Genomic DNA, 12386 nt, shown 5'->3' with positions numbered 1-12386 from the left:
CCAGGCTAAAGGTCAGGCTGAAGGTCAGGCTAAAAGTCAGGCTAAAGGTCAGGGTAAAGGTCAGGCTAAAGCTCAGGTTAAAGGTCAGGCTGAAGGTCAGGCTAAAAGTCAGGCTAAAGCTCAGGCTAAAGCTCGGGTTAAAGGTCAGGCTGAAGGTCAGGCTAAAGGTCAGGCTAAAGGTCAGGGTAAAGCTCAGGCTAAAGGTCAGGCTGAAGGTCAGGTTAAAGGTCAGGCTGAAGGTCAGGCTAAAGCTCAGGCTAAAGGTCAGGGTAAAGCTCAGGCTAAAGGTCAGGCTGAAGGTCAGGTTGTGGGTTGTACCTAAGAACTTGACCAGCAGTGAATGTGGGAACTTCCTCAGATGCTCCACGTAAATCTTCAGGTTGGACAGAAGGAATTTAATCTCTCGTTTGTTTTGAGTCTTCAGGAAAAAACGTTTATCATTTCTGAAGGTTCAAAAACACAGAATCAATAAACACCTGTTGTTAAACGTCCTACAATTAGCATGATAGCTAACCACCATTACCATACACTAACGTTAGCAACTACGCTAATAAAAGCTATTTTGTTGACATTAGCTCATAAGCTTATAGCAACAAACATCTGAAAAAAGTCCAATAGCTAAGAATGACTAATGTTCGCAGCTATGTTAATAAAATTATTTTGTTAGCATTAGCTAATAATTTTGTAGTGGTTGAAAACCTTGCTAACATGTTAAAATGCTAACAAGCAGCTTTTCTATAATGTTCTGATTTACGTGTTTCTGTTTATGCCGTGTGGTCAGTTTCTGCTTCCTGTTTGTTGTCCTGCTGACTGAGCAGCAGACTCACGTCAGGAAGAAGTCGGCTTTGCTCTTGGAGTTGCTGATGAACTGCAGGTAGCAGCTTTCTGAGCACAGAGACTGCAGATACTCGTCCTCTGTGATTCCCAGCGACGCGCGAAGAGCGGCGAACACCGGGCCGCCGAACGTCTCCAGGGAGAAGTCCTGGACAAACACAGCAAACTGTCTGGGACGCCTGCAGAGCCGCGATCACCGCCTGCTGGCCCGACCTCACCTTATGCACCTGCGTGACCTTGGACCTGAAGTCATCATCTGAAAGGTCGTTCTGGAAACAGAAACACAGTAAGACAGAAAGATTCACAATCTGTTTCATATTTCAGGTTATTAATCCGTTTCTGTTTCTGTTTTTAAAGGAAAGTGGAAATTCAGGAATTCATGAGCCATAAAACAACAGAATGTCTTCAGTCAGAGGGATTTCCAGAGGTGCTGTAACACAGACCTCTACAGGAAATCCTTCAAACTCCACCCATTTCTGCAGCGACTTGTTTGATTTGGTTTATCTGGTTTAAATGTGTTTTCTGTGGATATTTGTGCATTTCTCAGTGACTGCTGGCGCTCAGTGCGCTGAGGTCGCTGCAGCGATCCGTGATGTCAGAGGCGGCGCCGCTGACCGAGCCGTAATGCTAACTGCTGAGTCAGCGCTCTGGGCGTCAGAGGGATTAGGCCCAAGCTGAACCAGGTCGGGAATTCTGTTTGTTCTGTAGCAACAGAAACCCAGTCAGCTCCAGGCTGAACCTGGATCAGATTTTACTTCCTGTCAGGATTTTTACACAAACCAGAATCATTTATTTATTCTTCTACTTCCAGAATGAAGTTTTCCTCTAAAATAACAGCTGGAGCTCAGAGGGACTCACTGCTTCACCACAGCACATCATCGTTAGCTTGCTAATGAATCAACCTGTGGCTAGTTCACAAAGCTAACATAAATACTGGCATGATGCCAAACTGTCCTTTAGTTAATAATCATCCAAGTTTTAACCTTTATGCTAACCCTAAAGCATCCCAATAAACACTGGTTCTGCTAACGCTAAAGGCCTATACCAAAATGGTTTTGAACACATGCTAATGCTAAAGAGCTAAATTCAGCCATGTTGATTCCCATAAGGAGAACATAGAGAGGCTCTCAAAATAATTCATATATGTCAATGTTCAGGGGAAGCTAAAGTAATAAATGTTTTCAACGTTAGCAAAAATGCTAAAGCGCTAATGTAAAATCTAGCTCAGTTATTAGCGGATTAGCAGGCGTCTACTGTTCACTGGCTTCACCTGAATCAAAGTCTTAGCAACAACATTTAGAATCATAAAAACTGAATATAATTATTAACCGTCTGGATTCCGGTTTTAATAATATTTTAAATAAATGATTGTTAAATGTTTCTGTAGCTGTTGCTCTACATTAGCATCAGGAGTTTCCTCATAATCTCAGTTTCAGTTTCAGGAATAATTGCTTGTTTGCTTAGTTGCCTGGTCCCAGGAGACGGCAGCGTTGACACATAGAGCAACTTTAATTGGATGTTTAGGCAGCTTGTTGCTGAATCCCAGGTTGCTGAGCCTCGCTGCGCTCTGACCTGCTGCCACTGCTGCCAAAGGGAACTACGGCAGCAGGAAGGGGTCATTCTGAGATGAATAGCTTCATAATCTGTGGAAGTTTCTGCTGCTGGTTTTCCTCTGATCCGAAAACTAAGAGATGATTTTACTGCTCACACATTCAGAAATCCAATAATCAATCCTTGGAAAGCTGTTAGCGCCGCAGCGCAGCGACCTTCAGCGCGGCGCGGCGACCTTCAGCGCGGCGACCTTCAGCATTTTATTATTAGTGACATAAAAACAAAAAGCTTCAGCTCTGAAGTGAATGAATGAACATCAGAGACGTTTTGTACAGATTTAAAAGCTTCGGATCAATTTACTGACTGGACAGAGAGAGGAGCAGCGTCAGAATGAAACCAGAGGTCAGAGGTCACAGAGGTCAAATCACCTCATAGATTATGAAGAATCAGCAAACGTAGCGAAGCAGGAATCATTTTAGAGACGAATGTTCAGCAACACGACGAAGTTTCACCTTCAACTGATTCAGTTTGACTCGACTGATCCAGATATGAGGAACTGAACTGAACTGAAACGAACTGAACTGAACTGAAACGAACTGAACTGAAACGAACTGAACTGAAACGAACTGAACTAAACTGAAACGAACTGAACTGAAACGAACTGAACTGAAACGAACTGAACTGAAACGAACTGAACTAAACTGAAACGAACTGAACTGAAACGAACTGAACTAAACTGAAACGAACTGAACTGAAACGAACTGAACTAAACTGAAACGAACTGAACTGAAACGAACTGAACTAAACTAAACTGAACTAAACTGAAACGAACTGAACTGAACTGAAATGAAGAGAACTGATTTAATCTGATCTGATCTGAGACCAAAACGTGAAGGCTGCTGACCTCTGACCTCTGGGCCGGTTTGGGGAGCCACCAGGCGTTCCTGTGTGGTTTTTTCCAGGCATGATGCTGCCTCTGCCAGCCGCGACTCACCGCTGGCGGTGTGTGTGTGGAGGTGTGTATGGCTGCAGCCAGGCCCTCCTTCATCCTGCAGGTCAGGCCGTAGAAGTCGTGCTGCTGGTCGATCTCAAACAGACCCAGAAGTTTCCACTGCTGCCTGAGGCCGCCCCAGCGCCGCCGCTTCACGGTGGCGGATCGCTGCGACGGCGGCGGCAGGCGTCCAGACGGCTCCATCTGGGCAGAGAGCAGAGCGGCAGCATGAGGCGCTGAAAGCTTTCTGCAGAAATCAAAGAGTGAGCGGAGGCCAGCAGGAAAACCAAACACAGAGTCTGTAACTGGGTTGCCATGGCAACCAGCACAATGGGATGAAAGCTCCGCGGGCGCGCCGCGCCTCATGAGCCGAGTGGCTCATTAACACGTTTCAGCAGAGCAGCCGCAGCTCCAGAGCAGAGACCAAACCTCTACAGGATGACTGGCCCTTTAAATAACCGTTGATGATGTCACTGCTTTCTCTGAGTCTGATTGGTTCGTCCCCAACGTTAGAGCTACCTGGAGGAACACAAACCAGCCGGAACTCGACCAACAGAACCGGTCCGGGTCAGGCATGGGTCCAGTTCCCAGACAACTGGAAGGTCAAAGGTCATCTGCGCTACATGGTAGCCTACATGCTAAACAGGAAGGAGACGTCCAGGTGTGGAGAGCTAAACAGCAACATGGCAGAAAGGAAGAAACCAGACAGGTTTTCATTTGTTTTACTTTATAAATATTTTGTTTAGCTAAAGTTAGCGTAGCTGTGGAGCAGAACAGCTTCATGATCAGAAGATCATAAAGGACGAATATTTTCTCCATGTTTGGTTTTTATGTTTTTGGCTTTTTGTTTAAATACTGAAAGAAAATTAAACTACAACAAAAAAAGCTGTAATAATGTAAACAAGACTAAATTTGTAGTTAACATACATTTACTCAAACTAGCTAAACTAAACAATTAGCTTGCTATTCAGGTATTTAACTTAAAGCTGGGATATTTAAATGAATGAATAACACAGTAAAAATATGAAAGTATCAGTTTTTTCTCCAATAACTTGGCATTGCTGTTCATGTTTTACAGTGTAACTTTTCTGTCTCTTTGCTGCGCAGCTTTTTGCTCTGCAGAGATTTTCCTCTCATCAGGATTTACATGATGGATTCAGACCTCCGGCCTTCATTTGACTAACAAAGCTCCGGCGGGCGGTTCGGCTCGGTTCGGCTCGGTCCGGACCGGTTCGGAACTGGAGTCAGCAGGTCAGCAGGTCAGCTCACCTCAGAGTTTGTTTAGCTGGGAGCATCACTTCCAGTCTCTCATCATCACCCAATCAGAAACATTCAAATGATCTGCACGTTAACATCAGCATTTATTAAATTATCAAATTATTCAACTAAACGATCTATCTATCTATCTATCTATCTATCTATCTATCTATCTATCTATCTATCTATCTATCTATCTATCTAATCTATCAGAGCAGAATGACTCATTTTTCTCACCTCAGAGTGAGTTCTGCTGGTTCTGGGTCTGGTTCCGGTTCGGTCCGGTGTCTCTGGCTCATGTGCCGCAGCCGGACCGGGCCGGGACTGATCCTGGATCCGGTCACACCCAGACCCTGACACCGACTGGCTCTGCGGGCTGATGGACTCCGGCTCCACACCAGCAGCGTCCCTTCAAATTAAAAGCCCGGCCCTGCCCGGTCCAGCTGGGCGGACCGGTCCAGAACCAGCAGCTGGTCCTTCTGCAGGAGTTTCCATCGGTTCCGAACTTTAAACTGGGCTGGAAACGTTCAGGTTTATGAATCTGTTATGGATTAATTTAATGAAATCAAAGTTCTGCTGAACTTCTCTTTAGTTTCTGCTACTTTACATGAAATATTCAGGAAGTAAATAAATATTCTGATTTATTAACAATTTTATGGAATATTAGTGCTGATTTTTTTTATTTATTAAGATTTTTCATAGTTTTTTAAATTTTACTTTTCATAATAATACTAATTTTTTGTGTCTACACGTATTTTTAATTTTCCCCTTTAGCTTCCTTCTTGATTTTATTTATGCAAAATGTTTATAGTTTGTATCAGTTAATTAGTTGACGATTGTTTTAATAATCAATTAATCCGGTTAATCGTTTCAGCCCTAATTTAATACATTCTACAAACATAAAACCACATTATTTTCACCTGGAAACATCGTTTTTAATCGGTGGTTTCAGGTTTTCTACAGATTTAAAGTTTGGATCTGCTGCCCCCATCCGGACGGAAATATTAATACACCGCAGGTGAATATTAAAAACTAATAAAATGTTTACTTCTGATTTTTTCAGCCTTCAAGACAAACTTGTATTTTATGTTTGTTAGAATAAGAGAAAAAAGAGGATCCAGTTCAGAAAAATAACCTGAAGTTTACAAATCTGCATTTATTGAGGAATAAATGTAATAATTCAATAAATGAATAAATGTATCCAAATTCATCTCATCTGTCAGATTAAAATAATCTTTTGAAAATAAGCTATAAGCAGATATGGCATATTTTTAATACTTTCTCACAGAAACAGATTTATTTCCTGAATAAACTGAATCTGAGTTTGTTGTTATTTGTTTGATCTGAAACATTTAGACAAATAATTTTAAGGAGCAAAAATTTTATTTTATTTCAATGTAAACAAAAGTGAAACCATCTGTACACAAATTCACTCCTACATTTATAGAAAACTGTTTCCATAGCAATAAACTCTGAATATTTACAGATTTCCTCATTATTCAACAATCAGTTTCACGTTCCTGAACTGTGACGTCATTCCTTGGGCTCAGCCTCTGACGTCATCGGGACAGAACGGCCACCAGAGGGAGCCAGAGTTCCTCAGGATGAGTCCAGAGGGACTCAGTCGGTTTTCTTTGGTTTGCGGTTTTTCCACAGGATGACGGCGGTGAAGGTTCCTGTTGGACCGAACAGAACATGAGACCCAAAAACCTTCAGAACCGAGAAAAAATCTGAGATTCAACTAAAAATCTGATTCCTGCATCAGTTTGGGCTTTTATTATGAAACTGAAACATGCAGTTCTGCTCATTAAAAACCAAATGTGACATTTTATTCACTGATTATCTCAACATGAGGCAGTTTGAACACCTGCTGCTGCTGCATAAACAAACTGAGTGAATTCATAGTAAGAGCTGAAGTAAAGCTGATGGGACAGAACCAGAACCAGATCAGCTTCAGTCTGTCAGGAACTGAAAGGTAGAGTAAACATGACCTCTGACCTACGCAGAGCAGCAGCAGCACTGCAGCGACTCCAGGCAGGATGACCGAATATTCCCGAGGAAGGAAGTATCTGTGAAGGACGTGGCGTCCGTCGACGAACGGCTGCAGAAACACGAAGACATCAGGGAGAAAATTAATTTAGAATGACAGAAACATCATGACTGAATTTATAATAACATCCAGTAATTAGATGTTTAGATTGATAATAACAGATTCATTTCGCTCCCAGGATCAGGTCCCGTACCAGAACGATGACCCAGACGGTGTAATACGAGAAGAGCAGCAGGCTGAACAGAACCAGACTCATCCCGACCGCCTGATCCGCTCCAGTAGCCTGGAAACACAGCAAACACATTCCCTTCACTGGGAGTTCACCAGACAGGTTTCTGTTCCGGCTCTGAGCCTGGAAAAACCTGGAAAAACCTGGGAAACATGGAGAAAACCTGGAGAAACCTGGGACACATGGAGAAAACCTGGAGAAACCTGGGACACATGGAGAAAACCTGGAGAAACAGGGGACGGGTAGACCTGGAAGTGTCAAATATGGGAAATGATTTTATTTTCCTTTTATTTCATTTTAACCTTTAGAGGGGACAATTTAACAGAAACATTCAAGTTGTATGAAATTAGATTAAAACTCTTTAGATTTCATTATTTTCATGCAGTCTGAATATTAGTGAAGTAATTTCACTGAACAGAATCATAAACATAAGCTGGTGCAACTGCTAAATGTTCCGTTTTTCCTCCGTTATTTTCTGTCTCACATTGGTTCCGTCCAGTCCGGGACTCCGTACAAATAATTGAAGATTTTAGACAAAAACCAGATTTTTGTGGAAAGAATATGATCATAAAACGTATTTTCTGAGCAAACAACGTTTCCTCTTGAATTCGGCGTCGAAAAGTCTTATAGATCTGGAGTTATTTTCAACAAATAAATAAAAATTGTCTGAACAGAGAAATAAGTTACACGAACAAATCATTCAGAAACTATTCGCAAATAATTAGCTTCAAATCGTCACTTAAGACTGAAACCAACACAATTATTAAAACTATAAAATAAGACTGTATTATGCTAAATCAGAGTTACAGTTAATGCGAGGCTACAAGTTAACTGGCTAACCTCTTAAAAACAACTTTATCTTCATGCTTCACCTCGGGAACTTCCGGTCACACATTAAACGCTAAAAATTAATTTTAAATCTGCCTTTGACCATAAATGTTTGATTATTATTTTATTTGTATTTCTTACCATGTTTACAGACACGTAGTGAAGGATTATTTGTCGATGCTTCCGGCTTCTTACTTCTTCTCCTAAACCTACCGGAAGTGCTCAGGTCTCTGTCGCCCCCTAACGGTGGTATTGTGCAACTTCACCGCCATCCGCTAAAGATTCGTTTAGATAAAAAAATCCGATCTTCAGTTTCAGTTACAAAAAAAAATTATCTGTAAAAATAAAAATAAAATAAAAATAAAAAATTCATTTTATTTTTTAACATATTCACACTAAAATCTTTGTAAAAAAAATTATTACAAAACCAATTTGTAAAAATGTTGAAAACGATGCATCATTCTGATCCCACTTCACCATCATGCTCCGCTTTGTGTTGGTCTGTCACTTGTCTGTCATTTGTTCTTAAAGCTACAAAATGTGGAAAAGTTCAAGGGGTGTGAATACTTTAGCAAAGCTCTGAACATAAATAAAAGGAAAATACATTTTTCAATTTAAATGTGGATGAAAATATGAAGCACAGCATGAAATTAATCACAGCTTTTCCATTTAATTTGATGTTTATGTACTAAATTAACAGATAAAGTCTTACAATAACAATTGTTTTAAAACAAGGAATGTAAATAGTTCAAATCTGTTTGAACATTAATAACAAAAACAACCATAAATTTACCTAAAATAACCGTTTACATTTAGATCAGCGTAATAAAAACATGTGAAATAAATCATTTATTCCCTGTACCAAACACATTAATTCATCACAACACTTAAAATATAAATCATAATCTCATTCATCAGTTTCATTTGAATCATTATGAAACATTAAAACCCTTTTCACCAAAATAAAAAATAAAACACTTTGTGTAAAAATAACAGGTAACACATGTCTGATGGACGTTTTGTCTAAAATACAGTTAAGTGGTTCCACTGTAATTAATTCAGTGTTTATAAAGCTTTAAGATCCAGTGAGAACCAGAACCAGAACCAGAACCAGCCTGCTGATTCTAACTCTGAGCATCTATCTGGGTCAGACGGAGCAGATAAATATTACATATTCAGTTTTTAATGTTTTTAGTAAAGCGATGTGAAACATGGCGGAAGAAGCGAACACGTGACCTGCACGCATCCATCCACACATCCAGAACCACAACCAACCCGTTCAGGTCCGTTTCTCTGTCTATTGTTGGTTCTGGAACAGGCCAGGCTTTGTCCTGGAGCAGCTGGTTCTGAGCCCAACAGAACCACAGAAACATCTGCATGCATAACAACGGTTGATTCTGACTGGAGTTTGTCCCTTTGGATGAAAACTGAGCAGCTAAAGCTAACAAACGTTTCTGATCCAGCAGAAAAACTTTTCCTGCTCGGCTTAACGGCACTAATAATTCATCACTGTGGGAATCAGAACAATAATTTATCTCTAAAGACGTCAGTCTAGCTGTAGAAAACTTAAATCTACTCTGTGTATGGAATCCTAAGAGTGCCACAAAAAGAATAAATGTGTGAAATATTTGTGTGAATAATTCACCACAGGAATTATTAAATAGTGAATATAAACAAATGAAAGACACAAACAATACAAATGTTTCCTTTTTTTCTTCTTTGTTGTGGCACTTTCTGTGATTCCATACAAACAAATGGCTAAAGACAGTTAGCCTTTTAGCTACATGATGCGGTTCAGCAGTAAACAGATTATTAACCAGGAGCCAAAATGAAGCAAAGAAAAGTCAAATAAAGTAATATAGGTCCAAGCAGCACATGCTCTAGCTGCTACCCTAATCCTAACAAAATGCTGAGGAAAATTAGCTGCTAGCGTCCTGCTAACTCCTAAACACCACAGCTAAATCAGTTAGAAGAACCTCAAAACCTAAAGAGCAAGAAAAGATCAAGCAGATCTCTACATTACATTTTCATGAACCGCAAGGAAAATTATTACCCAGATGAGAAACAACAAACAGTTAGCAGTTAGCAGCTAGCTGCCCTCTTTACTGCTAGCTGCTACATTTAAAGCTTTAGCAGACACACACCTGCACTTATTCTACAGACAGAATAAAAGAAATGTGAATAATACATTTTTCATGTATCAGTGTTAAAATTGTGACTAAAATTCAGAGAACAGTAACAAAAACTAGCAATTAGCCTTTAGCCTTTAGCACCCCCGTTAGCGGCTAATCATTCAGTAGCTACAGATCCTGAGAAGCAAAAGAAAAATCAATGTTTAATTTTTCTGCATTAAAAAGGCACAGCTGATTAAAGGCTCTTTAATGTGTTTTAAATGGATTTAAAGTAATAAAATCCAGGTTGGAGAACGAAAATTTTCATCATTTTTCTCTCCATTCAGAAACACGACAGAGATTAAAGCAGAGATTCAAAACTGTTGTAGTGGTTATTAATAATAAACCTCAGAGGTTAGACGTGCAAAACTGTGAAATACAAACAACACACTGATCAACCAGTAGACTATAATAATAATAATAATAATAATAATAATAATAATAATAATAACGTCCTCAGCGTTAAAGTAAAATAATCCTCTGAGTTATAAAACCAAACATTTTGTGATGTCATCATAAAGTTGCAGAACTCTGTTGTCTTAAAGCAGAGCGGTTCTGTTGAACCGGGTCAGAACCGGTTCTGAAGCTGAAATGTTTCAGAATAAAAACGTTAAAACTGCCTGCAGCTTCACATCCGACTCCGAGATAAATTCACAACTTTATGGGTTTTAATACGTTTCTGTGCATAAAAAAAAGGAAAAATTTTACCCGCCGAGTGTCAGATTATTCTGGATTATTCTGGATTATTCTGGATTATTCTGGATTGTTCTGGATTGTTCTGGATTATTCTGGATTATTCTCACACATTCAGGATTAATCATCTGGAGGCCTGGGTCCTGCCAGGCTCTGCTGGAATAATCCAGATCATTCAGATTTAAAAGCAGCTGATAATGGAGGTGAGTGGAGCGACCCGGAGCGGACGGGAACCGCTGGTTCTGAGTAAACCGGGTCTGCAGAAGAACCTCCATCATGGAGCCTCAGTGAGTCTCGATCACCACTGGCTCAAAGACGCCCGGAGATCCTCTGGAAGACAGACAGGAAGCAGAGATCAGGTTCTGCTGGGTTCTGGTTGGTTCTGGTTGGTTCTGGTTGGTTCTGGAGCCCTACCTGGTGGCGATCTGTGTCCCACTCAGGGCCGTGGTCCCGTCTTTACTGACAAACAGTCTCAGGTGGCTGTCTGAGGACAAACAGTCACACAGCAACGTCAATCTGGTTACCATGGTTACCGTAGTTCACACAAAAACTGAACATTCATCAGCTGGAATAAATACAAAGAGAAATTAATGGGGAAAACTATAACTTTTCAATTAATTTATTACAAATGCTGCAATTAACTTAATTAAAACATTTAAATTAGAGTTTGAACTTTGACCCTAAACGAACGAAAACAAACTTTGATCTGAATTTCTGTGTCCAACAGCTGGAAAAAACAACAAGCACCGAAATAACCAATAAATGATCAAATAAATCAAATAATTTATTTGATCAACATGATCAAATAAATCAAAGTGTCTGAGCTGCTGGATTCAACATGTCTCCTCTTTATGGCTGATGAATGTTTCCTGTTTAACTCTGGACTCTTATTGGTTCATAGAGTCTGAGCTGAGAGCTGATTGGTTCATAGAGTCTGAGCTGAGAGCTGATTGGTTCATAGAGTCTGAGCTGAGAGCTGATTGGTTCGTAAAGTCTGAGCTGAGAGCTGATTGGTTCATAGAGTCTGAGCTGAGAGCTGATTGGTTCGTAGTGAGATCTGAACCTTCGTCGCTGCTGCCGGCTGAGAAGTTCTGACTCTGGACGATTTTCTCCACAATGTCGTCGGCGTCGATGCGAGTGTCGTCCACGCAACTCCGCTGGCGCTCCACGGCATCCTTCTTCCTCCTGCTAATCATCATCATCGCCATCACCATCATCATCATCATCACCATCACCATCACCATCATCAGTCACTGAACGCTGCCTGCCGTGACCCTGAAGCAGCAGTTTGTCACAACCCACCTGTAAGAATTAACACCTGCTAGCTAGAAACAACCAATCAAAGCCAGGAGGCGGGTCTAAGCGCTGTCAATCACCCTAATCCAGGTTAGCATATCCACCAATGACAGTGGGCAACAGTTTTTCTCTGCCATTAGCACATTTAGCAGCGAGTACATGAGAGGGATTGACAGCTCTAAGCCCCGCCCCCTGGCTCTGATTGGTTGTTTTTGGTTTGGTTTCTTCAGACAGCAGCAGCAGTAGTTTTAATAAATATATAAAATCATATTTTTATCAAAGTTACAAACTGCAGCTTTAAAAATACCCAGAATCCCTTTGGGAATCTCATCCTGATCCGATCTGCTCCCCGTTTCTCCTGCTGAGCAGTGAAATAATCCCAGGAATGTGAGCCGACATGTCTGCGTTCGGCCAGCGTGCCGGGACAGGTGAGAACCCACCTGGAGGAGCGGTGGGACAGCAGGGCGGCAGCCGAGGGCGGGGGCG

At 40.9% G+C, this 12386-nt stretch overlaps 3 protein-coding genes across 3 annotated transcripts in view; all 3 read right to left on the bottom strand.

Annotated features, from left to right (window-relative positions):
* Positions 1-3665, bottom strand: part of LOC103153974 (phosphatidylinositol 4-phosphate 5-kinase-like protein 1) — a 6653-nt gene extending 2988 nt beyond the window's left edge. The window contains exons 1-5 of the mRNA XM_007575086.2: positions 3380-3665; positions 1053-1103; positions 828-982; positions 319-443; positions 127-131 (exon numbers count right to left, since the gene is read on the bottom strand). Of these exons, the coding sequence (XP_007575148.1) occupies positions 127-131; positions 319-443; positions 828-982; positions 1053-1103; positions 3380-3580 (537 nt within the window). The 5' untranslated portion in view covers positions 3581-3665. The remainder of the gene's footprint in view (positions 1-126; positions 132-318; positions 444-827; positions 983-1052; positions 1104-3379) is intronic.
* Positions 3666-5997: 2332 nt separating this feature from the next.
* On the bottom strand, positions 5998-7989 carry dpm2 (dolichyl-phosphate mannosyltransferase subunit 2, regulatory). Its single transcript, XM_007575047.2, has 4 exons — positions 7882-7989; positions 6877-6966; positions 6632-6734; positions 5998-6309 (listed from the first exon to the last, which is right to left on the bottom strand). The coding sequence occupies exons 1-4, from the start codon at positions 7882-7884 to the stop codon at positions 6254-6256; spliced, it is 252 nt and encodes an 83-aa protein (XP_007575109.1). The 5' UTR covers positions 7885-7989; the 3' UTR covers positions 5998-6253.
* A 2509-nt stretch (positions 7990-10498) lies between these two features.
* Positions 10499-12386, bottom strand: part of LOC103153973 (protein FAM102A-like) — a 12308-nt gene continuing 10420 nt past the window's right edge. The window contains exons 9-12 of the mRNA XM_016662313.1: positions 12341-12386; positions 11668-11792; positions 11019-11088; positions 10499-10934 (exon numbers count right to left, since the gene is read on the bottom strand). The exon at positions 12341-12386 is cut by the window's right edge and continues 246 nt beyond it. Coding sequence (XP_016517799.1) covers positions 10889-10934; positions 11019-11088; positions 11668-11792; positions 12341-12386 — 287 coding nt within the window. The 3' untranslated portion in view covers positions 10499-10888. The remainder of the gene's footprint in view (positions 10935-11018; positions 11089-11667; positions 11793-12340) is intronic.

The sequence above is a fragment of the Poecilia formosa genome, unplaced genomic scaffold (genome assembly GCF_000485575.1).
Source record: "Poecilia formosa unplaced genomic scaffold, Poecilia_formosa-5.1.2 Scaffold368, whole genome shotgun sequence".
NCBI classification, from domain to species: domain Eukaryota; kingdom Metazoa; phylum Chordata; class Actinopteri; order Cyprinodontiformes; family Poeciliidae; genus Poecilia; species Poecilia formosa.
This window is presented reverse-complemented; position numbering and strand designations above follow the sequence as displayed.